Below are 13,849 nucleotides of genomic sequence, written 5' to 3'. Positions count from 1 at the left end.
CCAACATTCAACCATCTAATCCTAAATGTCAGCTTAATCTGGGTAATGTAAATTGGTTTTTCGTAACAGCATTAATAAACCTTTAAACATTTTCTTTTTGTAGGTATTTCTGACACATTCGTTTAATAAAACTTCATAAAATGTTTGATGTATTCCTTTTTTCATATTAAATACCTATTCTCTTTCTCCCGTAGCCAATTGTGAATAGGAATATGCTTTATTCAAAAACGTTTTGATTATAGTTTCTTAACAATCATTTTGATTAATTTTATTGAATCTTCGCTTGAAAGGCTGGCTTCATAAACACAAAAAAACAACACTTGTTTATTACAGTTAATCACATCTTAATTGAGAGGCCTATGTCCAACAGTGGACGGAGAAAGGCTGAAGAGACATCTTAATTATTTTATAGATACTTGTAGTATATCTTGTATCATATTCTATTTTATAGAATACTGAATTGAAATTTAAAACACAAAAGACTTAGGTTCCGTTTTATAAGTCCATGTGAAACTATGAGTCGTAGTGTGCCCAAACATTTGCGGAGCAGTGTACGTGAGGCGCCTCCCTAATTGGAGATGAACGGGGATCATGTACCGACATAGAAGCTGAACATTAAATAAAAAATGTCAAAATATTACATAAGTTCAACATCTTACGAGTTTTTTTTTTCACATTTTTAGTATGCATTTTTTGTTTACCCGTATACTACGTAGATTTTCTTAACTAATTACTAACGTACATTTTTTCGTTGATTAAGCTCAGGCTAGGTATCTAATTTAACTCCAAAAATCATAAATTTTTGAAGCATTAATTATAATACAATTTTATTATTATTATTTAACGGAATGCCTCCTAAAATTTATGCGGTTATTTAATGAGGGACATTATAACCATAAAAACACCAAATATGAAATTATAATCAAGATATAGGCTAAAGGCTCATTAGGAAAAACTTCATTATAACGTTTGCCTTTACCACACCCTCTGCATAATATAAACCCCTTTTTGGGTCCCTTGCAAACATCACGTGCAAGCTCGGCCCTCGTAACATCTGCTTAATTACCTCTGATTTACGATCTGCTACCGATTAATAATTCATTAAGTTATTTTCACCAAAAACTCCACAAACGATTAACTGCGGATTTTTTAATCGTTCACTCGTAAAAAAGTTGCGCATAAAATTATACATTTTCTTATTTCAACTAGAAAAGTAACCAATTTATTATTGATGTAATGGGCTTTAAACACGATGTATTAATTGTATTATTTATGCCGACGCTTGGAACCGATTAAATCGTTTTTAAAATTTTATTCATAAGTTTTTAGTTACTCCAAATAGTGTAAGCGCTGTTTGCTGTAAAAAAACTCGAATTTATCTCCTTCTATTATATAAACAACATATGTTGTTTATATATACGAATATTCGTAGCTCATTCTATATCGACATTAATAACCTATTGTTATAGTTTAGATATTAGAAGTCAATGTTTTCTATTTACCCCAGGAGAACAATAGGCGTTCACAACGAAATAAAACAAAGTATAAACAAAGAAATTCTTAAGACTCTGGACACAAACCACAACATCAAACAACTCTATTATATGTGACAGTTTGACATCGAATGAGGATACTGAACTCTTCCCGGGGGAAATTTAACTGTGTTGAAGACTCAAAATATACTGCAATAGGTCAAATATATTGTGTATATTTCTTCGTTTATGTGTTCTCTTATATTGGGACATTTAGGAGATTGTAATTTTCTGCGTGTATTGATTTTTGATTAAATCACTATAAGAAGTTAGGTGTGAGGATTTCTGTTTACTAACTACATCCAAGTTGGAGGCAATAATACTCTGAAAATTAGAGATTAAAGAATATCAAATATTTCTGGAAAAAGTCTAATATGGGAGAACAAGTAAAGTAAATAATAATTGCAGTCATAATTATATTTGTTTATATAATTCAATTTCATGTAGAAGATCGTAATTTGTTTATTTAATTCAATTCAATTACAAAAAACAAATTGATTTTAAGGGAATTAATTGCATATTCTGTATCCAAATATTTATACGTACACTTATAATAACTTTTTTATGGTCTCAGTATCAAATTCATCAGCATATCGAGAATAAGCATATTTGATAAGTTAAGTCCTATCAGACAGAGGGTTCGCCTTATGATATATGGATTAGTTCATTGACGGTGGTGATAGTTGCCACCGCCCATAAACATTTGCATAAACATTGGCCCTATAAGTATGGGACTGAGGATAGAATTGACATCGGTAATAAAGGAATGGACTTGGAAGGGTGAGGAAAAGGTGCCTCCGGCTTCCCCATTTTTTATTAAATAATTTTATGTGGTGACGTTCTAAGGAACAAAATGAAATATTTTCCTAACAAAATTGAGTTAATAATTTATATATGGTTAATAATATATGTGAAGGACTGTTTTACAAAAGAATTATTATTTCTAAAGTTTAAGTATAAACTAAAAATGTGCCAAAAACAATACGTACAACTTATTATACTACAGTTAGATTTTGACGAAATTCCAAGCATAGTTAAGCGTAATATTTCAAAACCTAATTTTCTGTTAAATTATATTTGTTAATCAACAAACAAATATAGTAATCAAAATGAAACCAAATTTGCGGAACAATTAGATATATCCCTTGAGATTTACTCGAGATAAACCTCAAGCGTTAAACTCAGGCTATCAATTAATTAGAACGAAATCCACAAGATAAACAAAACACAAACATATTTTGAGATAATCATATTAATATTCATTGTATGTAAATTACTTTCTTTCATCACCTACACAGAAATAATGAGCTATCTTTGTAAAAACAATCTGCTGGGGTAATATAATGTGAGTGTTGTTTATTACGCCGTCTGTGTTTACCTCCCTTACAGGAAACATATTAACTCATATAGCATTACCATTACTTCCTTATGGGAGATTATATCGAAATGGGGCTTTTACTATGGGCTGTTAAAAGTTCGGTTATAAAGTTATCATGATGTTAATATTTTATAGTACGACCGACAAAGTGTTATACATGCAGAATGAGTGTTGGTTATTGTTTAATGAATTCTAGATGAACATGAGTATTTTAATTTATGCATCATAAAATTATTATTAAGAATAGAATTTGCGAATCTCTAAGCTGTTCCCTTTACTTGAGGTTTTTTTTTGTTTTCGTGAATATCATAAAATAAATAATATACATAATAACTTAAATAGCAAATAAATATAAAAAATATTGTTATAATTATTAATAACAATATTTTTATATTGAATTCCTTTTCATATATTCTTTTAAGAATGTGACTTTTGTCATTATATGATTAGAGACAAAATCATTAAAATTATTCAGTTGCTATTGAAGGTAATACTTTCTTACTACTGCACAGTGATATTAAATCGATTTTCCATTACACTCAGAGTTGCTGCCTTGTCGAGCATCGACGTTCTTAATTAGGGATATGATCCACAAGAAAGTAATTTTCTCGAGATTATCTTGCCGAACAATTTAGTCCGACCGCGTCATAATACGAGATCGCTCAGAAAAATAACATAAGGTTAAGGAAGATTGCGTAGTCCAATATACCTTCACTCTGTTCGCTTTTATCATAACGTTACACAAAATATTCTTTTCTATATTTGACTGAAGAAAAATTAGAGAAATTATAGTATCTTATCTAAATGTAAGCGAAATTTATTTGAACTATGTTGTAGTTTCGTTAGTGTTAACGTTGAATTCATGAACTTTTTTATAAACTAAAATAAATAGCAACGTCAAAAACAAATTCTTTATCAAAGGCACATCTAAAATGGGTATCTTTCTTTTTCAGATGAAAATGACTTTTACTACACACCAGAAAGAAGCTTTGCTCAAGTTCAACCGCCTATATTTTCAAATAATCGACCTTCTACGTTTTATGAACATGAGAGTTTTAGAATAACGCCAACGGCACAACAACATAATTTTAATGATGGGCACGTTCGATTTCCAAGCCCAAACTATAATCAAAATCCTTCCCCCTTTCAACTACCAACGGGAAGAAGTCAGTCTGGTTCTCAATATTACCTAAATCAACCAGAATTTCCACCGAGTCAACGACAGAGATTTCGACCAGCTTTGCCCTATAATTTCCAATTAGTACATCCAGCCTCTACGAAAAAACCTGAAACTTCTCAGATACATTCTGTTGCATATCAGAATGATCCGTCAAAGCCAGAAACATTCCTTGGGCAAATCACAATAAATAACCCCGATATAGACTACCTACAAAATAACAGATTCAAGAATATAGCCTTTGATGGAAACAGTTTAAAGAGTAATGGCCAAAGTGGCCACATATCACATGGTGATGATATTGATAATGACGATCATGATATTTTCGATCACCATAAAGTAACAACATATAATCCGACGAAGCTTGGTGGTAAGCAAAGAATTATAAAACCTAACACTTCCAGATTTTCTCACTTTGATAGGCCGGTGTCGACTGGAAAACCTAATATCGTTAACGAGCCTATTAGAAAAGATAATACAGCAGGATCGAGTCTATATCGTGGTCCTTCTACTGAATTTAAATCATTGTTAGACATTGAGCCATTACTTGAAGATGATATTAGCGATATAAGTTCGTTTAGGGAACTAATGAAAAATACACATGAATCTTTTGATGTTGAAGTAATAAAATCAAATAGTAGCAAAGAAACGGATGATAGCAAACCAGATGCAACGTCGATGAATATTGATAATATTCCAAAAATATCTTCATTAATGACGGTAACGATTCCATCTAATAAGTCAACAACAACTGAAAATCCACCAAACAGTAGCTATGAAAATAATAACGATGATCTTGAAGAAGGTGCAGAAGAAAATAGTGAAGAAGAGTATGAATATGAATATGTTGACGAAAACATTGAAGCCAACCACACCACGCAAAAACCACCAGCATCATCTACGTCAGATGAGCATATTACCGATATTTATGATGAATACGACTCAACTGAAGACGACACCGTAGAAAAATCTTCTGAAATAAAAATCAATAACACAAAATCTTACGAAGTTTTGGAGATGAATACAAACAGATCATTGGTAAAGGATGACAATTTTAAACAATTTACTGATACTGCTAATATAGATCAATCGGATTCAGAATCGACCAATGATACAACACTACCAAGACTGAAATATACTTCTTCAAATGAAGACTTTTCTTCAATTGAGCCGCCTTCTATTTTGGGACAAGAAGTCGTTTCGGTCGTTACCACAAAAAGTGTTGTTAATGGAACCATTTCAATACCTGATGTTACTTATCCACCCACGCCAAAGACTAAGTTGGCTTCGACGCCAATGATATTCAATGACAATAATAACGACACAGTTGTTACGACAGAGAGTTGGATTGTGGTTGCATCAGTTCAAACAAGCCGTAGTGTTTCAGGGGCCAGATTTTTACCGTTCCCTACTGTAGAACAAGAAGAAAAGAAACAAGTTATTGCAGATGATGAAGAAATCGAGGATAACGATGATATTGTTACAGAAAATCCTAAACAGGATATATCACATTCATCCTCATCAACGGAGAATATTAATGACAAATTGGATAGCATACAGTCTGAACTATCTAGCGCTGTTCTTTCAGGTAACCTTGACAATGAAAACAAGAACATAGAATTAATACAAGAAACCACATCAGAACAATCAACATCGACATCTACAACTACTTCAACGTCCCCTTCACCCGTAAATGTATTTACATTAAAGAGTACACAGTTTACTACTGTAACAGAAAAATCTTCACCAGAACCATTACCAGTTTTAATTAAAAAATTTACGCCACGTGTAACTACATCAACAACGCCCAAACCTAAAAAGAAACCATCGTTTGTTACTGTCATGGACGACCTATCCGGTTTATTACCGCCTGGTTTCAAATCCAGGCAATCGTATAAAGATAAACGAATAACCACAACATCAACTACTACAACATCAACTACGACTACAACAACCAGTGTACCCTTAATTGAAGGTTTTATCATAAATAGTACACAGGGACGTTCTTCTGGAATAAGTTCCAAAAACAAAGTAATCATTTTAGATGATAAATCTTTGCTGCCTAAGGAATATAGACCAAAAGAAAAAGTACAAGATGATTCATTCAAAAAAGTAATTAAGGATGACATTAGTAAATTATTACCTCCTGGTTACAAACCGCCATCTGACGCAACTTCTAAAAATAAAAGTTTAAGCAAAGATGATATAATTGGCAATATTGAAAAAGTAGACATTTCTGCATTTTTACCAAAAGGTTTCAAATTAAATGCCTCAATAACTACGACATCAACCACAGAAAAACCTAAACAAAATATAAATATTCCCATTAAAGCGGTTCCCGTAGACATAACAGCTCTATTGCCACCAGGATTTAAACTAAATAGCAGTGAATCAGAAGAAAAAGTTCCTTTAGAAAAGTTTATTGTTGCTGATATTTCAAATTTACTCCCTCCTGGATTTAACCTAAATTCATCAGAGGAATCTCCTTCTCCATCGACGACAAAAGCACCGGGTAGTTTCAAAGTAGTTTTTCCTTCAAGACCTGGAAGTAAAAATACAAGAAAATCTACAACTCAAAAAACAAGTTTGGGCCCACCACCGGTTACCCCTAAAATCCAGAAAGGCTGGCCAACTAGGTAAATTTATACAAATAAAATTCGTCATCATACAAATTGATATGAAATTAAATTGATTATTAATTTAATGCAAACATTTAACAATTTTCAGGGCTTCGACAGAATTCACTGGATGGCCCTCACCATCTACAACACCATTTTCAATAGAACGTTTGCTGGAATTGCAAAGAAACGCAACATCTACAACACCTATGGTAGAAATAAGCACAGTTTCTACGACACGACGTATTATATCGACAACAACGACTACATCTGCGCCTCCTGCACCAACGACTCCTGGTGTATGTCGTCAGGAATGTGATATAGCGGCGACAATTAAAATTGTTGCAGGTATAGTTAAAATATTAGATAGTAACTTAGTTTAAAACAAAAATACATAAAAAGTAATTAAATAAATTAGAAAAATATTGATAGTAAGCAATGATAAGGAAATTTTAAGTAACAAGAAGAAATGAATTTCTATGACTAATATTCTCTTATTCCAGGAGTGAAATGGGTTCCCGAATTATTAGACCAACATACCAAAGAGTGGCAAAAATTAGCTAAAGATGTTAAAGATGAGGTAAGAATTAAACGTGCACTTATAACAATTTATCACAGAATTATAAGTCTAGAAGTATAAGTTAAGAAGTATAGTTTTATAAATGTATAATTTCATTATTTATTTTATAGCTTAATTCTGTCTACTCGAAGTCCGATTTGCTTAGCAAATGGTATAAGGGAATACGAATAGATGGATTCAGTGAAGGCTCCGTACTTGTCGACTATTTTATCGAGCTGAATACTATTGGAGAGAAAGTTGACACGGTGCAACTGAAATCACTCTTCCATAAATCCCTTCATGAAGCAAAATCCGGATCTGTCATGGAATCTGAAGAACCCGAGCCTAGTTTCGACCCAGATGCAATGCTAGGAGACCAACCTGACGAAGAAAGATTGGGGAAGAGTAATAAACATATGACTAAAAATATTGATAAATCGGCTGGAAAATTAGAAATTGGCAAATTTGTGATGGATCCAGCATATACAGAATTTATTGGTAAGTAAGAAACACCTAACACCTAAACACCTTTACTGCTTGATACAAATACTAATTATTTAAATCAATTCATAATTAATATTTCATGACATTTTTTTTTAGTATTGCCCAAGCGAGGAGAACCAACGGTAGCAGTACCTGACGAGGAATCCTTGCTCCCACAGTGGGGTATAGCTGTTATAGTAATAGCTTTAGCTTCGTTACTTTTCGTGGTAATTTTTGGGGTCACAGTGGTGCGTATTTTTTTAAATTCTTTATCTCGTTCAATTACACTATATTCTTATAGTTTTAATAATTCAATCCTTTGTTTAGCTTGTAAATCGCCAAAAGAACACGAAAACTAAACAACCAATACCTTTGAGCGAAGATATGCTAAGGGAGTTAGATAAAAGCCATATGGGTGGCTACGATGACATGCATCAAATGAAGGAAAGGGAACTACCATATTTACCATCGGGAAAGGTAAGCTTCGTTTTAAAAATCTGCAGTCGATAATTATTAAATTTGTCCAAACAATTATTTTGTCTTTGTTCTTCCAGCGTATGTCAACTGCCTTCATAGAACAATTAGCGTATCCCAACCCTGGTGACTCTTGGCGCTCGGAGTGGACTCCGCAACTCCAGAAATATATGCAGCATTACACTGCAGATTCTGGTCGTGGCTCTCAAATTTATGGAGCTACCGGAAACGGCTATGGGTAAACATATTTGTGAAATTTGAAACTTGCTAAAGGAGACATATTGATATATCTATATATATAAAATTCTCGTGTCACAGTTTTCGTTGCCATACTCCTCCGAAACGGCTTGCCCGATTCTTATGAAATTTTGTGTGCATATCGGGCATGTCTGAGAATCGGCTAACATCTATTTTTCATACCTCTCAATGATCAGAGTAAGGCAGAACAGCGTTTGCCGGGTGCAGCTAGTATTTTATATTTATGAAACATGAATCCATTTCAATACTTGAAAATCCCATATTTATAAAAACTGTCTTTTCAGATCTTATAATGCGTATTTCGAGTTTAATAGTAACATGTTTTTTTTAGATACAGCGGATCTCAAATATACGGACAGACGGGCGGGGGATCCCAGGTGTATGGTTACACGGGAGAGTATCCGAGGTCGCATTACTCGAGACGTCGCTCCGAATACGATAGCAATTTCTAGAATTTTGAAAAGTTCAATTAACCCAAATTACACTCTTTTGACAATATCATCTAAAACCTCAAGTATATAATAGCATAGATTTCATTCATATTATGTAGAAATCATCTCGTATCTGAGTTTGGTACATATAGAGAGCAAATGGTTTTATGAGCCAGTGTACCAAGCTCAGTATCAGTAACTGGTTGTGAAGTAGATATGCTATTTATTTTATTGCTGCAGAAACTAATTTTTATGTACTTCGCTTGTTTTTGATAGAATTTAAAGTTTTGATTAGATTTTACTGCGAAATATATACGTCTAGTGCCACATCAATCAGTGTTTCTATAAGATTATTGTATTAATGTAACTATCATATTCATGCAGTGCTTGTTTGAATGGCCAAAGGTATACCCTACTAATTATTAATGAGAAGAATATAGTATTGCATGTATTTTATTGAATCTATGAGGCGATTTTGATCTGCCAAATTGTAAACATTTGCGACTGATTGTGAGATGTAAATACATAAAATAAGAACTCACCAATAATTTAAGTCATCTTATTAGGAGAAACTATAGAGTATTTATGTAGATAACTCTGAATACCTATATTTGCTCAGAACCCGTAGTAGTGACTGTGGACAGTGTGAGAGCGTGAAACGCATTTTTGTGCCAAATGTTCGATAGCGTGTGTAAATATAGTGTTGATATTGGAACCTCATGATTACATCGTTTGTGGGTGGCTTACTGCCAATTACGCGCCACCACAACCGTATTCATTAATGTTTTAAAATAATAATTATCATTTCCAATGCACTGGGTATTTGAGCAAACTTTAATGTTGATTTAATTGAAAATTTCATCAACTCTTCCTTTCCCCGATGTACTTAAGTATCGTTAAATTATGAACATTTCGAATACAACATATATGTAAGGCATAGTTTTTTTATTTTAACATTTAATGACATAAAATGTTTTGGAAATTTCGCAATGATTGTCTAGTATTATAGATATTACATGGAAACATTATTAGAATACGAATTAGACTATCGAATGTGTAATTGCATGAAAGTTCTTGTATATAAAAAATTTTGTACATGTAGTCTTTTAATTTAATTATTATTATTTAGTAAGTGACAAATTATATATTAAGATAATCAATAAAGATATATGTAATGAAAGTAATTAGTTTCTTTTAATCCTTGATTTTTAAACACAAAAACAAAACGAAATGAAAGTAATTAATAATTAATAATTAAGTAATACAGAAATTGAATTTAAATTTTCAATTTATTTTAGATTTGGCTAAATACACAAATATCTAATAATAATTTATATGATCTATAAACATCTAATCTAAGAACCTATGGACCGAGAAATTCTTAAGATTATAAGCAAAATCTATAAATCATATAAAATTCTCGTGTCACAGATTTCGTTGCCATACTCCTCCGAAACGGCTTCACCGATTTTGATGAAATTTTTTGCGCTTATCCGGTATCTATGAGAATCGGCCAACATCTATTTTTCATCCCCCTAAATGATAAGAGTAAGGCAGAACAGCGTGTGCCGGGTCAGCTAGTAAATACATAAATTAGACAATCTTCATCTGAAGTGGAATATGGATTGATATTAGATATTCGGATTTAAATAAAAAAATTATTTACATTGTATATTTTGAGTTTTTCTTTTATCCCTTAAAAGCAGAAAACATTCATGGGTGTAGGTGATCATTTACCATCAAACGAATCAGCAGCTCAGTTCCTCGCTATGATATTTTATAACAAATACAACTCTGGCTTGTGAAAAAATATTAGTTTAAGTAATCTTTAAACCGCCCTAAGTAGACATATAATAATGTAATATATTACATTATATATTGTCTACTATAAAAAATATAAAAAAATTTCGTACATTTTTTGTGAAATACTACTAGTAATGTTGAATTTTCCCTATAAAAATAAAAGTATTACATATGACAAACTGATACATATAAAACATAACAAGTTGAATATTACAATAGATTTTCATGACCCAATAAACGAAATATTTTCTTTCAATCAACTATCACAATAGAACGCGATGGACGAAATCGAATGAAAAATTAATATTCCACTCAAATGATATGACAACATTGCCATCCTATGATAATAATGAAGATCAACAAGGCAATAAAATCGCAGATGTAACAATCACTTTAAAATAAACACACCAAGATATCAATATTTCTACTAAAAGCTTTGTTAGGGGGTAGCACTAGTGCAGCTACAATTTCGATCCCCTTTAAAATTTATTTTGATATGCGGTCCTATGATAGCTTTTTGAATATATAATTTCTTGGCGATAGTGTTGAGAATCATAACTTAAAAGCAATCCGAACTTGAATAAAACTCACATCACACTCAGAATCGGCCACAACACAATAGCTTTATCTGAAAGGTATTTCCATTTATTTATATGTTAGGCAGATAAAAATAAAGAAAAACCTCATTCCGAATGGCAGTATAGGTCCAATTAGGCACGTGAAGTATAAGATCCCTATTTCATTACGAATTTTAATGTCGTTGGACCAACCTTATAAGTTTCTATACATAATTGACTTCTACACCGACCAGCTTTGCCATATCCCGACGTCCAACCTCTGGGGATCTGGCATCTGGCAATTTTGACAAGCTACACAAATTACCATGACACGTTACGGGCACCCATGAGACAAGAGAAACTTTATAATTATTCAAATTAATTCCCAGTTAGCAGCCGACGCCACTTATTTAATATTTTGCGTGACCTATTTATTACATACGAATATACCCAACCAAGCTGTTCAAAACATATGAACAGCTATGAAATAATACAAATACGAAATTCCTAAAATGAAATCTTCACTTATAAAACATGACGGTTGTGTAAAGAAAATTATGTAAGGAGCAGTCTTAAAATTGTAAAATCAAATTCGCTTCAAAGGTATGAATAAAGTGCAACACAAAAGTAGTAATATCCTATAAGATACTACATTCCATCGTTATTTTATTTTAATCCAAAGTTGTTTAATATCTACACTCGATTGTTTTTATATTTCTTGCTATTATTGATAAATCCTCATTATAGTTATTACCTATAACTTTTACATTTCTATTACAACTCAAAAAAAGCTTTTTAATAATAAGTACAAAATAAAATATACCTTCAGTTGCAGCAGTTACAGATTCTTCTATTTATGTACATTGCGAGTCGCTCGCTTCTTCATATTGCGTATTGAATAGGCCTTAGTGGCGACTCAATTCTATACTATGTGAAGTAACTAATAGGCCAAAGGTCAAAATAATAAGTATGAAGTACAATTCCTCGGAAGTTAGGTTATTGCGCTACACATTAAACCGGGCTATTTCGCGCTGACATTGTTTAAAGGCGTGTTGTTTTTACAAGCAAAGTTTCATCAAAAGCTATTAAAACTTTATGAAGTGCAGTAAAGAAGTGGAATTTACTATTTAGTAAACTTTTCTTAGAGAGCTGAAAACAAACATAATACCTTATTTTATTGCGCATTATACTATTCTTAACATATAATATTAAAAACACGTCCATTCATAATTTGGTAAGTTAAGAAAGCAGTAAAGATCAATTGTGCACTCGCGCTGTTTTTGCTACAACATAGATTAAAAATATATTAAACATATGTACCATATTTTTTAATAATGTTGCCATAATCGCACATTTTGTATCCATGCGAGAATATAATACTCACTTTGTGTCTAGTACCAACCAAATTAATAGGAAGAAGGTTATACGGTCTATATAATAATGAAGAATTTAATTGCTGTTATTTTATAACATCTCGAGGTCTCCCCGTGACCACGCTCGCTGTAAAGTGTTCGAAACGTCGGGTTAATAATATAATGAATAAATCGCGTTTAAAATCCGTTAAAAAGTTTTTAATTTCTAAATGTATAATACTCGCGTAAAATCAAACACAAGAAAATACATACTCAATTCAAAAAATGTAATTTCGTAATCATAGACAAAACTATTATTTATGCAATTATACAATGTATCTACTTACAAAAATAATATCCATTACGAGTTACTTAAGGAAAATGAGATAGCAGCGATCCTCGAAAGGAAAGAAGCCTTCGAATTACATTGAACACGATCTCGTAAATTTTATTTAAAAATACGACGTGTTTTGCATTATATATTACGTATGCGAATGAATATCTATGGAGATTATTTAATCCCTTATTTATGGCGAATCGTCCATTTCAATGCTTTGCACAATGCTGCAACTGACAATTTGATTTACCCACCATTAGCTTTCTTATACATATCTAGATATTATTGATATTTTATGATTATATTAGGTACTACTTTTTTAAAACATTTCTATATAACATTTATGTTAAAAAAAAGTCGCTTATTTTATATCGTCATACACAAATAATATTCGTGTCTGCAGTTAACAGGAAAATAAAATGATTATAGTTTTTACGATGTTGAATCGATAAAATATAATTGAATAATCACTTTTTTCCAGTTTTATCTGCTTGTTTATTATATTACAATCTGAAATAACTGAAGCAATTCATCTATCTTACCAAAAGTTCACTATAAATGAATGATACCAATGAAAGTCATTAATAAACTTTTTATTTGTAGAGTGATTTAAAGGCTAGTCCTTCGATTCTTGCTAGCGTCTAATAGGTATTCAAACATTGTTTGTCATGGAAAAAATCCATAAAACTTTATTTTCCGCCGCCAACTTTAGTTTAGCCGCTTTCAAAAAATCTGTATAACAGAAAGTGATTAACTAATACCTAACAAAAACGACTAATGCAAATTCTTTTAAACTTTATATTTACAATTTTATTAATGTAATTTCTAAACGTTGTCTCGCAAATGCGGTCAAATATTCCTTACATTTTCTAAGGTTAACCTGTCTGATG

The 13,849-nt window shown here is 31.8% G+C and overlaps 1 protein-coding gene across 1 annotated transcript in view; it reads left to right on the top strand.

The window, feature by feature from the left end:
* The window catches only part of LOC119830027 (mucin-5AC), a 44,177-nt gene extending 34,341 nt beyond the window's left edge, over positions 1-9,836 (top strand). Inside the window, exons 3-10 of the mRNA XM_038352849.1 lie at positions 3,864-6,723; positions 6,815-7,053; positions 7,209-7,285; positions 7,396-7,762; positions 7,865-7,995; positions 8,075-8,224; positions 8,302-8,459; positions 8,811-9,836. Coding sequence (XP_038208777.1) covers positions 3,864-6,723; positions 6,815-7,053; positions 7,209-7,285; positions 7,396-7,762; positions 7,865-7,995; positions 8,075-8,224; positions 8,302-8,459; positions 8,811-8,931 — 4,103 coding nt within the window. The 3' untranslated portion in view covers positions 8,932-9,836. The remainder of the gene's footprint in view (positions 1-3,863; positions 6,724-6,814; positions 7,054-7,208; positions 7,286-7,395; positions 7,763-7,864; positions 7,996-8,074; positions 8,225-8,301; positions 8,460-8,810) is intronic.
* Positions 9,837-13,849: the final 4,013 nt, after the last annotated feature.

Source organism: Zerene cesonia, chromosome 11, assembly GCF_012273895.1.
Source record: "Zerene cesonia ecotype Mississippi chromosome 11, Zerene_cesonia_1.1, whole genome shotgun sequence".
Taxonomy (NCBI): Eukaryota; Metazoa; Arthropoda; class Insecta; order Lepidoptera; family Pieridae; genus Zerene; species Zerene cesonia.
Note: the sequence above shows the minus strand (reverse complement) of the source record. Positions and strands in the feature narration are given on the sequence as shown.